Source organism: Papio anubis, chromosome 1 (assembly GCF_008728515.1).
Source record: "Papio anubis isolate 15944 chromosome 1, Panubis1.0, whole genome shotgun sequence".
Lineage (NCBI taxonomy): Eukaryota > Metazoa > Chordata > Mammalia > Primates > Cercopithecidae > Papio > Papio anubis.
Genome location: NC_044976.1, coordinates 42,117,114 through 42,133,254, shown reverse-complemented (window position 1 = coordinate 42,133,254; position 16,141 = coordinate 42,117,114). Strand labels below are relative to the sequence as shown.

Genomic DNA, 16,141 nt, shown 5'->3' with positions numbered 1-16,141 from the left:
CCTAAACACACCATGCCCGGCTACTTTTGTATTTTTACTAGAGACAGGTTTCACCATGTTAGCCAGGCTGGTCTCGAACTCCTGACCTCAGGTGATCCACCTGCCTCAGCCTCCCAAAGTGCTGGGATTACAGGTGTGAGCCACCATGACTGGCCCTCATGTGCTGTCTTAATCCAGGAGCTCTGCATCTGTGGTTCCAACTGCCTGGATACACTTCCCTCAATCTCCCAGCTGCTAAACCCACCACCATTCCACCCACTTATGTCCTTCTCATGTTTTGGATCTCAGTTGTCACCTCTTCCAAAGAAGCCTTCTTTAATCTCACCCATCTATCCTTCCTATGTGGACCTTAGCACCCACTTCTTCCCCATCAGAGCTGTCCCCACACCATATGATCATTCTCTCACACTTTCTACCTCCTGACCAGTTGCCGATCTGTGTGAGGGTAGGTATTTCATCTGTCTTATTCACTGCAGTTATCTGCAGCACCGTCACTAAAATGCTGAGACAGGGGCCAGGTACAGTGGCTCATGCCTATAATCCTAGCACTTTGGAAGGCTGAAGTGGGAGGACTGCTTGAGCCCAGCAGTTTGAGACCAGCCTGTGCAACATAGTGAGACCCCATCTCTACCCTAAAAAAAAGAAGGAAAAAAATTAGCTGGGCATACTGGTGCATGCCCATAATCCCAGCTACTTGGGAGGCTGAAGTAGAAGGATCACTTGAGCCCAGGAAGTCAAGGCTGCAGTGAGCCATAATGGTGCCACTGCACTCCAGCCTGGGTGACAGAGTGAGACCCTGTCTCAAAATAGAAAAAAAAAAAAAAAATGCTGAGACTCAAAGACGGGTCAGCACAGAGAGAGGAGAGAGAACCAATGTTTGTCTCACCAACAAGAATAACACCCTGGAGAACGAACAGGAAGCATGCTGAATAGCCTCGCAATCCCTCGTGTGTTAAGCACACACTGCTGCTCCCCAAGTATTAATATTCTTTCTTTTCGTAAGGAAAAGAAAGCTTTCTATCATCTGAGGGAGTGACTGTAGTCTTAGAAGTCTGCTGCTAAGAAATGCCTCAGGCCTGTTCAGAAAAAAAATTAGAAAGCAGTCGGATAGGCTGGAAGAGCCTCGTGTCTTTGGGTAACTCTGCCAGCGCCCTGCTCTCTAAAGCCTCCCTACTCAAAAGGTGGTCTGAGCACCAGAGCTCCAACAGCATCTCAGCACTTGAAAGTCTGTTTGAAACATGGAATGTCACCCCAGGCCTGAACCAGCATCTGCACTTTAACATAATCCTGAGGTGCTTCCCATGCACACCGAACGTGAGCCCGTGCTCTAGCACAGAAGCCCGGTGCCGACTGCAGGCAGACTGTACCAGGACTTGGGTTCTCCGAAGTGCAGGTAGTTGATGCTGTAGAGGTCCATGTCTTCAGTGTGCCAAGCAAAAGATGTCTTCCACATGCCAAAGTACAGGTATGGGGTGTTCACACCCTCAATGGTGATCCCACTCTCCTTTTCCACCAAGTCCAGGATTGTTCTCAGCCGGCCAATATTCCACTCATCAACATGCTGCAAAGGCAATGACAGTCCAGGGCAAGTTACATTTACATATAAACCAAGGCTCTGAACCTACAAATCAGAGTAGGTCACAAGTAAGCTGTCCTCTCTGACAAACATTTGGAATAATGTCAAAACACGATGGACGTGAAGACCACAGCATTCCTCATTCACTTTTACAGCTACCACTGGAACTGACACAATTTACCTTCAAAGGGCAAATATTACTTTGTGAATACTAGTGCAGGAAAGATGAATGAAGAGATGACAGTCACCTGTTTTTTTGTTTGTTTGTTTTTGAGACGGAGTCTCACTCTGTTGCCCACGCTGGAGCACAGTGGCGTGATCTTGGCTCACTGCAACCTCCGCCTCCCTGGTTCAAGCAATTCTCTGCCTCAGCCTCCCAAGTAGCTGGGATTACAGGCAACTGCCACCACACCCCACTAATTTTTCTATTTTTAGTAGAGACAGGGTTTCACCATCTTGGTCAGGCTGGTCTTGAACTCCTGACCTCGTGATCCACCTGCCTTGGCCTCCTGAAGCGCTGGGATTACAGGCGTGAGCCACCGTGCCCAGCCAACAGTCACCTGTTTTAAACCCCAAGAGGAAAAGTTTGAATTGATGCTAAAGAAATTTAGGTCAAAAGAGAAAAAAAACTCTATGACCACACACACAAAAAAAATTGCAAAACATGGGAACTATGACAGTGGACCAGGTGTGGTGGCTCACACCTGTAATCTCAACACTTTGGGAGGCCAAGGCAGGACTGCTTGAGCCCAGGAGTTCAAGACCATCCTGGGCAACAAAGTAAGACCCAGTCTCTACAAAAAAATTACAAATAAAAAAAAAGTAGCCAGGTGAAGTGGCACGTGACTGCAATCTCAGCTACTTGGGAGGGTGAAGCAGGAGGATCCCTTGAGCCCAGGGGTTTGAGGTTACAGTAATCTATGATCATACCACTATACTCTAGCTGGGTGGCAGGACGAGATTCTGTCTCAAAAACAAAAAAACAAAAAACTACGGCAATGTTGTGGCTTTTTAGCCCTGATTTCCACCAGGCAGTGTCTTCATAAAAAAATGTGCAATATCCTTTTCCTGAGTTGTAATGGCCAGCTGGGAGCCCACCTCCTATAACTAGGCCCTGGATTATTATTATGCCTGACTTTTGTACCTCCCCATCCCAGATCCTTACAGCATCTTCTTGCCATTCATCCCTACAAGCTTGGCTTTCCCTGACCCCCAAAAAACTGTTATCAACAAAACTGGAATTCTTTTTTTTTTGAGACGGGGTCTCGCTCTGTTGCCCAGGCTGGAGTGCAGTGGCACGATCTCGGCTCACTGCAAGCTCCGCCTGCCGGGTTCACGCCATTCTCCTGCCTAAGCCTCCCGAGTAGCTGGGACTACAGGCGCCAGCCACCACACTCGGTTAATTTTTTTGTATTTTTAGTAGACATGGGGTTTTACCGTGTCAGCCAGGATGGTCTCGATCTCCTGACCTCATGATCCGCCTGCCTCAGCCTCCCAAAGTGCTGGGATTACTGATGTGAGCCACCACGCCCGGCCTGGAATTCATTTTTTTAACTCTTCCAATAACTGATAAAAACATTAAAATATGGGCCAGGCGCAATGGCTCTCGCCTGTAATCCCAGCACTTTGGGAGGCTGAGGCACGTGGATCACCTGAGGTGGGGAGTTTGAGACCAGCCTGACCAACATGGAGAAACCCCGACTCTACTAAAAAATACAAAATTAGCCAGGCAGGGTGGTGCACGCCTATAATCCCAGCTACTCAGGAGGCCGAGGCAGGAAAATCACTTGAACCCAGGAGGTGGAGGTTGTGGTGAGCTGAGATCACACCACTGCACTCCAGCCTGGGCAACAAGAGCGAAACTCCATCTCAAAAAAAAAAAAAACCTTAAAACATGAAAACAATTATGAGTGATAACCGAGCCAGTCATCGAAGATATTCCCAGGCCGGGCGCCGTGGTCACAAGCCTGTAATCCCAGCATTTTGGGAGGCCGTAGACGCGGGATGGACCACGAGGTTTGAGATCGAGACCATCCTGGCTAACACAAAACCGCCTCTACTAAAAATACAAAAAAACTAAATTTCAGACAGTGATCGGCCTGTAGTCCCAGCTACTCGGGAGGCTGAGGCAGAATGGGCGGGAAACCCGTGGGAGGCGTGAGCCAGGTGGTGGCCCTGAGATCCCGCCACTGCACTCCAGCCTGGGTGACAGAGCCAGACCTCGCCTCAAAAAAGAGGATCTCAAATATTTTCCCCTTTCACCATATTTAAGGCAGGACTATGTCCCAAGCCAATGAAAGTGGTTAAAATAGCTTTTGCCACAGGATCTTGTTTGAGGATCCTGAAGAATCTAAATGTATTTCTCTTCTTAAATGTATACCCCTTTCAGTATTCAGTCATCTTTCTTCTGCAGAAACCACACTGCTTCATTTCATTATCTGAGAGCCAACCCACCCTTTCAAGAACTCATCAGCTACCACCCACCGACTATGCTAACAACCCTTGAAAAGAGCACATCACCCACTTCACATGTAAAGTAGGAGAAATAAGATTCAGTCACATGCAAAATGGCCCACAATGAGGCCAGCAGAGCAACATCAGCTGGGGGTAGATCATCTGTTCATCTACCCATTCACCAAACAGCTTTTAGGTGCCTACTACGTGCCGGGTCGAAAAAAAGGTTATTACGAAATTACAAAAAATGCTGCACAGAGGGTTTCCAGTGAGCCTCACCTTTTCATAGAGGGTACCATTCACATCTGCACCATAGATGGGAGGATTGAATGTAAGATTTTTCCAGTATTTCCGCTCAAGCTCTTCAAACTCACTATAGCGTGGGGTACAGTACCTTTTGAAAGTAAAAAGAAACATGTAAACCACTTACAGGGGTTTATTAGGCATTATGAACATTACAAGACATAATCCCCTATTCCAGTGACAGCAAGAATTTCAAATGAACAAGGCATAATCTTGACCTTCAAGGATCTAATACATAGTCACTCCCTGAACGTCCCTTCCATGAGCACTGGGCCTGAGGAAGGTAATGTAAGCAGAGATGTAAACCCACCTTCCTTAACAAGCACATCCTCAACTCTGAAGAGACTACTTAAACCACACCTTGCTGGATTCAGGTGGCCACCCACGGAGAAAATGGGCTTACAAACCAAGACCCAAGGTCCCTGCATATCCACAGACAACCAAAACCCAGTAGCATGTGAAGAGCTGAGGCTTTCCAACAGCATTCACCTCCCTGAACCAGCCAAAAGGAAGCTGCTCCAAGAGGACTCATTTGTAAGTGCCCCTGCTGTATGCCCAGCGCCCTACGCAGTGGCTGACACTCACCAAGTAATCACACCTAAAAACATCAAGTATTTTAGTAAAAATATAAAATAGCTCTAAAAATCTAGATTTTTGCACATCAAATATTCCAATTAGGAAAATACGTACTCACATATACGCATATTTATATCTACCTATCTACATATAAAGTCATAGAAATATCTACACTTTGGCCAGAGGCATGGTGGCTCACACCTGTTATCCCAGCACTTTGGGAGGCCTGGTGGGGGCAGGTCACCTGAGGTCAGGAGTTCAAGACCAACCTGGCCAACATGGTGAAACCTGGTCTCTATTAGAAATACAAAACTTAGCCAGGCGTGGTGGCACACGCCTGTAATTCCAGTTACTTAGGGCGGGGGCTGAGGCACGAGAATTACTTAAACCCAGAAGGAGGAGTCTGCAGTGAGCTGAGCTAACGTCACTGCAGTCCACCCTCAGCCATAGAATAAAACTCTGTTTCCAAAAAAAAAACACAAAAAACTATACCTTAAAAAGACAGGATCCTTGCTCTGCTGCCCAGGCTGCAGCACAGTAGTGTGATCACAGCTTACTATAGCCTTGAACTCCTGGGCTCAAGCAATCCTCCTGCCCCAGCCTCCCGAGTAGCCAGGACTGCAAGTATGCACCATCACACCTGGTTAGTGTTTTTATTTTTTGTAGAGATGGAATCCTGCAGTGTTGCCCAAGTTGGTCTCAAACTCCTGGCCTCAAGTGATCCTCCAACCTCAGCCTCCCAAAGTGATAGGATTATAGAAGTGAGTCAATGCACCCAGTCTAAAAATATCTATACTCTTTAGCTTAATCACCATATACTGAAAATTTACTAAAAACAAACAAACAAAAAACCTTCTTTTAGATTCAAACCAGCCAAGTACGGTGGCTCAGGCCTATAATCGCAGCACTTTGGGAGGCTGAGGCAGGAGGATCACTTGAGCCCAAGAGTTTGAGACCAGTAACATGGCAAAATCCTATTTCTACAAAAACTTTAAAAATTAGCAGAGCTGGCCAGGAGCAGTGACTCACGCCTGTAATCCCAGCACTTTGGGAGGCCACGGCAGGTGGATCACCTGAGGTCAAGAGTTTGAGACCAGCCTGGCCAACATGGTGAAACCCCAACTCTACTAAAAATACAAAAATTAGCCAGGCATGGTGGCTCACATCTGTAATCCCAGCTACTTGGGAGTCAGACGCAGGAGAACTGCTTAAACCTGGGAGACAGAGGTTGCAGTGAGCCGATATCACGCCATTGCACTCCAGTCTGGGCAACAAGAGCGAAACTCCATCTCAAAAAAAAAAAAAAAAAAATTAGCAGGGCATGGTGGTGCACACCTGCAGTCTCAGCTACTGGGGGTGGGAGGGAGTAGGAGGGCTGAGATGGGAGGATCTCTTGAGCCTGGGAGATCAAGGCTGCAGTGAACCATGAAATTAGCTGGGTGTGGTGGTGCGCACCTGTAGTTCCAGCTACTCTGGAGGCTGAGGCAGGAGAATCGCTTGAACCCGGAAGGAGGTGGAGGTTGCAGTGAGCCGAGATCAAGACACTGCACTCCAGCCTGGGTGACAGAGCGAGACTCCGTCTAAAAAAAAAAAAAAAAAAAAAAATTATTATTATTATGAAGCAATTTAAGAAGAGTAATACACAAACCTTACAGATATTTGAAAAGGTGAAAAACTAATGCACATTCTAACTAAAATGGCAAAAGAAATATTATAAATGTATAAAGAGTAGACACATAAAGACCAAAATGAACTCATAGAGATAATGGGAATGAATTTAAAATTAATTAAATAAAAATCTGACTAAACAGTCCAGGCGCAGTGGCTCACACCTGTAATCCCAGCACTTGGGAGGCCGAGGCGGGCGGATCATGAGGTCAGGAGATCAAGACCATCCTGGCTAACATGGTGAAATCCCATCTCTACTAAAAACACAAAAAATTAGCCAGGTGTGGTTGCGAGCACCTGTAGTCCCAGCTACTTGGGAAGCTGAGGCTGAAGAATTGCTTGAACCCAGGAGGTGGAGGTTGCAGAGAGCTGAAACAGCACCACTGCACTCCAGCCTGGGCGACAGAGTAAGACTCCATCTCAAAAAAGAAAAAAAAAAATCTGACTAAATAACTCCCTTACAGATTGTCAACCTAGTGAATAACACATTTTAGAGACCTAACATTCTCTCTGAAATATAATTAACTCCTCTATTGCCAACTAATCTGTTTCATGAAGGTAGGTTTTTAGGTCAGGCAGGGTGCCAGCACTTTGGGAGGCCAAGGCGGGCTGATCTGAGGCCAGGAGTTCGAGACCAGCCTAACCAACATGGTGAAACCCCATCTCTACTAAAAATACAAAAAAATTAGCCAGGCGTGGTGGCGGGCACCTGTAATCCCAGCTACTCGGGAAGCTGAGGTAAGAGAATCGCTTAAACCTGGGAGGCAGAGATTGCAGTGAGCTGAGATCATGCCACTGTACTCCAGCCTGGGCAACAGAGCGAGACTCTGTCTCAAAAGCAAAAATTTAGGTTTTTACCTTAAAGGTAAGAATCTGCTATGTATTAGGATAAAAGGAATAGACATAGGGCTGGTTAATTTAAAAGGAAAACAAGTGTGCTGAAAGAAGATAAAGCGAGAACAGCCTGGCCAATATGGTGAAACCCCATCTCTACTAAAAATACAAAAAAATTAGCCGGGTGTGGTGGCTACTCAGGAGGCTGAGGCAGGAAAATCGCTTGAAACCGGGAGGCTGAGGTTGCAGTGAGCCAACATTGCACCACTGCGTTCCGGCTTGGGTGAGAGAGTGAGACTCCATCTCAAAAAAAAAAAAAAAAAAAAAAAGAAAGAAAAGAAAAGGCCTAATGTGTTAACAAAAAGGGAAGAAAGGCTGAGGAGACTGAAGCCCCTGGTGGAATTCCATGTGAGAAACAGAAAGCAGGTGAGCTTGGTCCTCATGCGTAGCAAAAATCAGACAAAAAGGATGGCAGGAAGGCTACAGCCTTTCACCTGCAGAGCAAGCCACATTTCTTTGACATGCCTTTATGTAAATTCTCTCATTGGCCAGCAGGTTGGCCAGCAAGGTAGATGTTTTAAGAGTAAGGTTGGCCAGGCACGGTGGCTCATGCCTGTAATCCCAGCACTTTGGGAGGCCGAGGTGGGTGGATCATGAAGTCAAGAGATCGAGACCATCCTGGCCAACATGATGAAACCCGTCTCTACTAAAAATACAAAAAGTAGTCGGGCGTGGTGGCGGGCACCTGTAATCCCAGCTACTCAGGAGGCTGAGGCAGGAGAATCGGCGTGAACCCAGGAGGCAGAGGTTGCAGTGAGCCAAGATCGTGCCACTGCACTCTAGCCTGGCAACACAGTGAGACTCCGTCTCAAAAAAAAAAGAGGTAAGGTGTCCGCCGGATGCAGTGGCTCATGCCTATAATCCCAGCACTTCGGGAGTCTGAGGCAAGGGGATCGCTTGAGCCCAGGAGTTCAAGACCAAAGTGGGCAGCAAATAATAAAAAAAATTAGCTGAGCGTGGTAACACATGCCTATACCTCCAGTTACTTGGGAGGCTGAGCTAGAAAGATCACTTGAGCCTGGGCAGTCAAGGCTGCAGTAAGTCATGACTGCACCACTGCACTCCAACTTGGGTAACACAGTGACACCATGTCTCAAGAAACAACAGAAAGAGTTCAGTTGTCAATAAAACTAGAAGATCTCAATTACAATTGTGATAAGTCAAGTGTGGTAAGTCAATGAAAAGAAGGCAAAGAGTAGAAACAAAGTGAGACCTGATGAGAGAGACCTGATGAAGCACAGGAATGCCACCCCAGCAGGGCAAAGACAGGCAGGCACAAGACCTGGCTCTGGGCTATGTGAAGGCACAGTATGTGTGACTAGCTGAAATCAAGGCATGTGCAAATCAAAAGGCTCAGGAAAAGAAGCAAGGGAAAAAGGAAAAACTTGTGGAAACTCAAAATTAAGGAGTCAATGGAAAGTGAGAAAATCCAAGGAAGAGGATTAGAAGGAGTGGTCAAGGCCGGGTGCAGTGGCTCACACTTATAATCCCAGCACTTTGGGATCAAAGGTGGGCAGATCACCTGAGATCAGGAGCTCAAAACCAGCTTGGCCAACATGGTGAAACCCTGTCTCTACTAAAAATACAAAAATTAGCCTGGCATGGTGGCAGGCACCTGTAATCCCAGCTACTCGGGAGGCTGACACAGGAGAACTGCTTGAACCCGGGAGGCAGAGGTTGCGGTGAGCTGAGATTGCACCATTGCACTATTGCACTCTGGGGAATGAGCGAGACTCCGTCTCAAAAAAAAAAAAGAAAAGATGGAGTAGTCAGAGCTGAACGAGGGAACACAAAATTTATTCTCTGTGAATCTCAGGAAAAATGAGAACTAAACATTAAAAACAGCGGAGAAGGGCCAGGCGTGGTGGCTCTTGCCTGTAATCCCAGCACTATGGGAGGCCAAGGCAGGCGGATCACTTGAGGTCAGGAGTTCAAGACCAGCCCAGCCAATGTGGTGAAACCCTGTCTCTAATAAAAATACAAGAATTAGCCAAGAATGGTGGTGCGTGTCTATAGTCCCAGCTACTTGGGAGGCCGAAGCGGGAGAATGACTTGAACCTGGGAGACAGAGGTTGCAGTGAGCCAAGATCTCTCCACTGCACTCCAGCCTGGGCAATACAGTGAGACTCCATCTCAAAAAAAAAAAAACCCACAGCAGAGAAGAACTGAGAACAGGCCTACACAAAGAAAAGTATCTCTAAAAGAGACAAGAAGGTACAGAGGAAGAATGGAGTGACAGAAAATAGCAACCAGCTTGGTGATTTACTCACACTTTGTTAATGTCAAAACAGAAATGAGCTAGCAGGCTGGATGGGCAGTGAGAAATTCCAGCACAATTAAACACAGAGCATCCCAAGAGAAAGGAAGTGGAACCAAAGCACTTTTGATGAGCAGGTGGTTATCAATACCCAGCAAAAGCTCCTTGTGCACCACCTCCAACTTTCTCCTTGCAACCTCAGAGTCAGAAAATGATTCTACTTCTGATGGAAAAACAATGGGATTTGTTGATATAAACAGGAACAGGTTTAGACTGAGACACAGTCCTGAGAGGAGGAAATGCTTCCATAAAAAAAGCAGAAAGGGAGACAACTAGAACAGAGCTGTCCTACTGAAAACACTGTTCATCAGGACAGCAGCAGTCCTAGAGATGCTAGGAGGATGAGACACCAGGGTCCTAGATGGTATGTCAGGTAAGAAAGGGTTTCCACTCACTTATCGCTATTGGCTATCTTGCGGAACTCTCGAACAGTCATGGCTTTCTTCTGTATGTTGTACTGAGTAAAGAGGCCAGACTGCCCTGTCACCAGCTGTTGGATGGGGGCAGGAATGACCAAATCATCAATGTCATCATAGGATGCTCGTGGCTTCCATTCTTTTGGAGGAACAACCTGAAGGGAACACAAGAAACAAAAAGACAGATGAGAAACCTGGCAAGCCAGTCAGACACCAGGAAGCATGTAGTTACCAGCCAACCTAACAGTCAATTTTACTAGACAGTTACTTTGATTTACCCACATTCACCAAAACACAGTAAGTCACAGGCATGCTAATCCTGATCCACTTTTGCCACCAATCAGCTGCCTAACTGCAATAACCTAAGGTAAGTAATACTTGTTCCCAGCTTCAGTATCTTATTTGGACACCAAGAAAAGAGACTGAAGAGTTGTTTCTCTCTCCATCTCATAGCCCAGTGCTCTCTTTAAAAAAATCACAAACACAATTTTACTTGATTTGGTCTACTCTATACTTATACAGAATTTCCTTTTTCACATACTAGATTAGAATTTACTTACAAAGAAGCATAACATTCTTAAAAATCTAATCGTGAGGCCAGGCACAATGGCTCATGCCTGTAATCCCAGCACTTTGGGAGGCCGAGGCAGGTGAATCACCTGAGGTCAGAGTGTGAGATCAGCTTGGCCAACATGGTGAAACCCCATCTCTACTAAAAATACAAAAATTAGCGTGGCATGGTGGTGCTCAACTATAATCCCGGCTATCTGGGGGGCTGATGCAGGAGAATTGCTTGAACCCAGAGGCAGAGGTTGCAGTAAGCCAAGATCACACGATTGCACTCCAGCTGGGGCAACAAGAGCAAAACTCCATCTCAAAAAAAAAAAAAATCTTATCTTTAATAGTTAAGTAAGATAGATGCGCTTTATGGAATACTATACAGCTTTTTTTGGTTGTTTAATTAGAGAGTACTGTTTCACTTTATGTAACAAGGGAGAAAACACACACACACACACACACACACACTAGCATCTGCATAAGAACACTGAAAGGACATACAAGAAAATACTGAAAGAGAGCAAGACTCTACAGTAGCTACCTTCCAATAGCATTCTGTTTTACTCACATAAGCAAATTACCCATTCCAATAGTAATAAATTAACAAGACAGTTGACATGAGAAAAAAGAAGAATGAGTTGAATCCATAACTGACCTAGAGGGAGGAATATATGTTGTTAAAAAGGAAAAAAAAAAAAGAAAGAAAAAAAAAAGAATGAACGAACCAACACAGGAATGTATATGGCATGATGCCATTCTCTTTTAAAAACAAAACAAATAACACTATCTTATATGTGTGTATGTTTGTATGAGCAGAGAAAAAGGTGTGGAGGGAGCTATTACCACTTAAGGAGACGGCACTGGAGAAGGTGGATGAAGATCAGCCTTTTCTTTATCTGCGTTTGAAATATTTAACTTGTAATCACCAACATTTTTTTTTTTATAACTTTTTAAATCTAATAAAGTACAACCAAAAAAAGCAATGTGCTACGAAAAACTGCACTACAGGCCCTGCTATCCCCGCCTGCTGTCATTAACCCAGCAGTAGCGTATCTGCAGATAAGAGGAAAGAGGAAGGAGGATGTGGTCGTCTCAAGTCTCCGGAGGCACCAGGGTCCAAGACTGGTCCTCAGCTTTGTAGCCAATGTTCTTGCTTTCTCTTTTCATATTGAAAATGTAACAAGCACATATGGTAAGAAATTCAAACAACATAAAATGGTGTGAAAAATTTCCTCCTGACTTAGACTGAGGTCCCTGCCTCTCGGTTTCTTGAGGATCTCTCCAGAAATGCAGTTCTTTCAGCTTCCAGCACTCAACCTGGTTGTGACAGAATATATGAAGAACTGATTTGACTCAGGAAAAATAACGAATCCAACTCACAGGAGAAAGAAGTACAAACCAGAAACCAATTTCAAATTACAAGGACCAGAATACTCATGTTGGCTGGCCAGTGCATTCTCTCCCCTTGAAGAAAGTCCACATGGGAAGCCAAATTGCTACTAGAGTGCTGGATGAGACTGAAATGAGAGCAAGAGAAGTCAGATGGCATAAGCACTCACTGGTAGTTCAATAACACTACAGCACCCAGCTCCACCAAGAGGGCTGAGGCACAACAGCAGCCAGGCCTGGAGACACTAGCTCTTTACCTCCCCCTTTCTGAAGATTCCAAGTAGCTCTCTTCCTACCTAAAAGCAGAGATGCTTCTGATGTTAACAACGGGAATTAACTTGCAAATAGAACTGCATTCACTAAAGTCATCACCCCACCCAACTTTCAGTAAAACACAGTTCTGGCCCTTATTTAGGAAAAAAATCTTACTGCTGCCCTAGGTAACAAAACCATCTGAACAATCCCGGCTCCTTACCTTGGCGAGCCCTGCCCGATGAGCTCCTTGGGATTCAATGTAGGCAATGTATCTACTGAAGTTTCGGAACTCTTCCATAGTTGGATAAAAGGTCATTATCCTAGCACTGGGATTCAGAGTTTCAGACTCAGAAGCCATTTTCCCTCCTTTTTGAGGTCCCTTTAGTCAGACAGGAATCTGAAGAAACACATTAAGAGCATAAAATAATATAAAAATTAAAATTAAGTGCTGGAAACATCAATGCTAAAAACAGTAAAAGATAATATAGAAATTCAGAAGATGCAGTTAAGACTTCACACCTGGAATCTGCCTCTAGAAAAGTTATTTAGGGGCCAGGAACAGTGGCTCACGCCTGTAATCCCAGCACTTTGCAGGCACCTGTAATCCCAGCTACTCGGGAGGCTGAGGCTGGAAAATCGCTTGAACCCGGGAGGCTGAGGCTGCAGTGAGCCAACATTGTGCCATTGCACTCCAGATTGGGCAACAAGAGCAAAACGCCGTCTCAAACAAAAAAAAAAAAAAAAGGAAAGAAAAGTTATTTAGGGTGGGGCTGTGGTGGCTCAAGCCTGTAATCCCAGCACTTTGGGAGACAGAGGTGGGCGGATCGCTTGAATTCAGGAGTTTGAGATCAGACTGGGCAACATAGTGAGACCCTGTCTCAAAAAATTTTAAAACATCACAACAACAAGAAGTGATTTAAATAAACTAGAAATACAGATCGAAAAGGTTCTGTTTAAAAAGAAAGTGATGTATCAAAACTGCATGGATTCAAACCTTATTTCAACAGAGATATTGTTATTGCAACAGGATTGCTCTTGAAAAAAAAAAAAAACAGATAATTGTTCAGCTAAAAAAAGGAAATTAATTTGGTTATTGGTCCTATCTAATAGTACAGCTAAAATGTCCATATTTTACCCTTATCCTTTCAAGCTACTCCCTTATTAACACCTTGCTAATCACTTTTCAGAGTAGTAAATATAATATACTACAACTTGAAAGCCACGCACAGCTGGGTGTGGTGGCTCACGCCTGTAATCCCAGCACTTTGGGAGGCCAAAGCTCCTTCCTAGGGCACAGCTAAACCGGATACCTAATAAAAGTTAAGTGGCTACAAGATAACAAACCTTAAGGGTTCAAAAGTACTTTGATATTAGTAACATGATTTTAAAACCTTTGATATTAGTAACATAATTTTAAAACCCTAAAGTGAAACTGTTCTATCTAAACTAAGATGCAGTTTCAGGAGTACTTAATGAAATCAAGTTACAAACAAGTTCCATTGCACTGTACCCAGAACTCAAAGGACAAAATTTAAACTAGCAATACAGGGCAAACTTCATAACTGACTGGAGAAAGCCAAATAAATACTTTGTTTTTAGATGAGAACTTCAGCTAAGTGGGTGCATCCCCACAGCTCGGTAACACAATAGACCATCTCAACTGAAAAAAGACAAAGCATACCAGTGAAAACAGGCCATTCTAGAAGGAACACCAGTATGTCCTTTCCTTTACCCACCCTCCTCACTCAGGGTGCAGCAGCAGTTCTGTACCCCGCTATCTGGGGCCCAAAGCTATGGCGGTTCAGCTCCAAGAGTCTCTTTGAGAGCTGGAGAGCTCAGAAAGGAGAAAACTGCCTCCAATCTACCAGAAATCTGGTTACAGCCCTGGGAGCAGAACTGTGTAAGGTAGGAGAGAAGGCAAATCCAGTTACCCGTATCTCCTAGGCTTCCTTTCCATCGAAAATAAGGCGTGTTTCTAAACAGGCGCTTTTCGTGAACCTGGCAGAAAGTTTGCATGGCAGGTATACTGTTATCCCTGTTTTACATACCAGGAAATTTGCACACAGCCCACTCTTAAGTGCACCTTCCACTGCCCTATACTGCTTACATCCTCATCTCCATCTGGACTAAGTCCTTTGCAAGGGCAGTTCCAAGTATGGAGAAACCCGAAGTTTATTTAATTTTGAAGACCCTCTTAAGAAGAAAAATGAATCCAAAATATCTTACTTTTGCAAATTTTATAAAAACATACAGTCATGTGAATACAATGTTGGGGCCCTTCCCCGGGCTTTCAAAGGGGCCCTAATGGGCTTCATCAGCCTCTGGCCCAATTCATCTTTGTATGCCTAGAACAATGCATGGCACAGAGTAGGCAATCGGTAACTGTTGAAAAACTGATTTCCTCACCCTCACCTCAATTGTTCATCCCTTCTTCAACCCTACGATTCCCCTCCCCCAATCTATTCCCTGGGGAAAGCTCCCGTTTAATGACACCTTCCCTCCCAATCAGTAACAAAGCCTAGTGATTCAAGAACACCGGCTCCAAAGTCAGAACTCTGAATACAGATCCGGTCTCTGCCGTCTATTAGCTGTGTGACCTTGGCTGTGTGAGTTGACTGAGTCTCAGTTTCTCCACCTGTAAAATGGGGATCCCAACCCCCTGCCTTGCAGGGTCGCTGTGATTAGCTCAGATGATGCAAGCGAAACACTAAGCACTAGGCCCGGTACTTAACCACTCAATAAAGCTAGTTGTTGCTAACGACCCCCTCGGACTCCCGCACCCTTCCCTCGCAGCCGCTCCCGCGAACATCACTCCAAAGGCAGCGCACCCTGCTCCCCAAGGTCCCCGAACCTCACCGCGCACAGGTTCGGCCCCTCCCGGCCCCGCCGCCTTAGCGAGTAAAGCTCCGCCGCAGGAAGAAGAAAATAAGGCCCAGAGGACCCGCCCCCCTCTCCCGACGTCCATTGGCCCTGAAGATTGGAAAAGGCCAATCTCAGAACCCATTCTGGAAGCTCCTTCTCCTATTGGCCGAGAAACATGCCGATCACTCACCGCTGGAAGAACCACCCCCACCGCCCCTCCCCCACAAAACTCACGGTCACGGCTACAGCAGCAAAGCGCCTCAAGAATTCCAAAACCCTATAGTTCTCACCTACAGCCCAAAGCCCCGCCAGGGCTTAGGCTCAGCTCCTGCTGTCGCCACTGGCCGATCCTACTGCTTTTCCAGCAGGCGAAGGGCGAAACTCCGCCTCCTCTAAAGTCTGCATCTGCGCAGCCGCACAGAGTCAACCAATTCAAGGGTGGCTGCAAACCATACACCAGCCAATGAGCACGCGCCGCAGCCACCTCCCAGTCCCGACCTCAGTGTGCTCAGCCTATGAGCGCCGGCTCGGGCTGTTGCCAGGAGGAAACGCTGTACCACTCGGGACCGCGGCCAGTGAGCCTCTAGCTGGATCGCGAAGCTGGCCAATCATAGGCGGGCTCCTGGCCACCCATAACTAATCAGGGTTGAAAGAAGCTAGTACCTAGAAGTGGGCCGGTCGGGTAGATGGGTAAGGGCGGTGAGGTTACTATAGGATGTCGCTAACGAAAGGATGGGCCAAAGTTTTCTTGGGATGAGTATCCTCTTTGCCTAACGTGGAAATGTGTCGGGGCCTTTAGGGGCAGCTTCCGAGCTCAGGGAGTGCTGAAAAGATGACCGTCTTGTCCCGGTTTGTCTTGGGCGTCTCAGTTTT

General features: G+C 45.9%; 1 protein-coding gene across 4 annotated transcripts in view; it reads right to left on the bottom strand.

The window, feature by feature from the left end:
* The window catches only part of KDM4A (lysine demethylase 4A), a 57,708-nt gene extending 42,004 nt beyond the window's left edge, over positions 1–15,704 (bottom strand). For 2 of the 4 annotated variants that reach the window (XM_003891748.4, XM_009206817.3), the window contains exons 1-5: positions 15,559–15,704; positions 12,627–12,803; positions 10,184–10,359; positions 4,310–4,424; positions 1,368–1,561 (exon numbers count right to left, since the gene is read on the bottom strand). In XM_003891748.4, the coding sequence (XP_003891797.1) occupies positions 1,368–1,561; positions 4,310–4,424; positions 10,184–10,359; positions 12,627–12,764 (623 nt within the window). In that variant the 5' untranslated portion in view covers positions 12,765–12,803; positions 15,559–15,704. Of the gene's footprint in view, positions 1–1,367; positions 1,562–4,309; positions 4,425–10,183; positions 10,360–12,142; positions 12,280–12,626; positions 12,804–15,262; positions 15,358–15,558 lie in introns of those variants that run through there. The other 2 variants (XM_017960750.3, XM_009206812.3) reach the window with 2 other exon arrangements.
* Between the last annotated feature and the right edge of the window lie 437 nt (positions 15,705–16,141).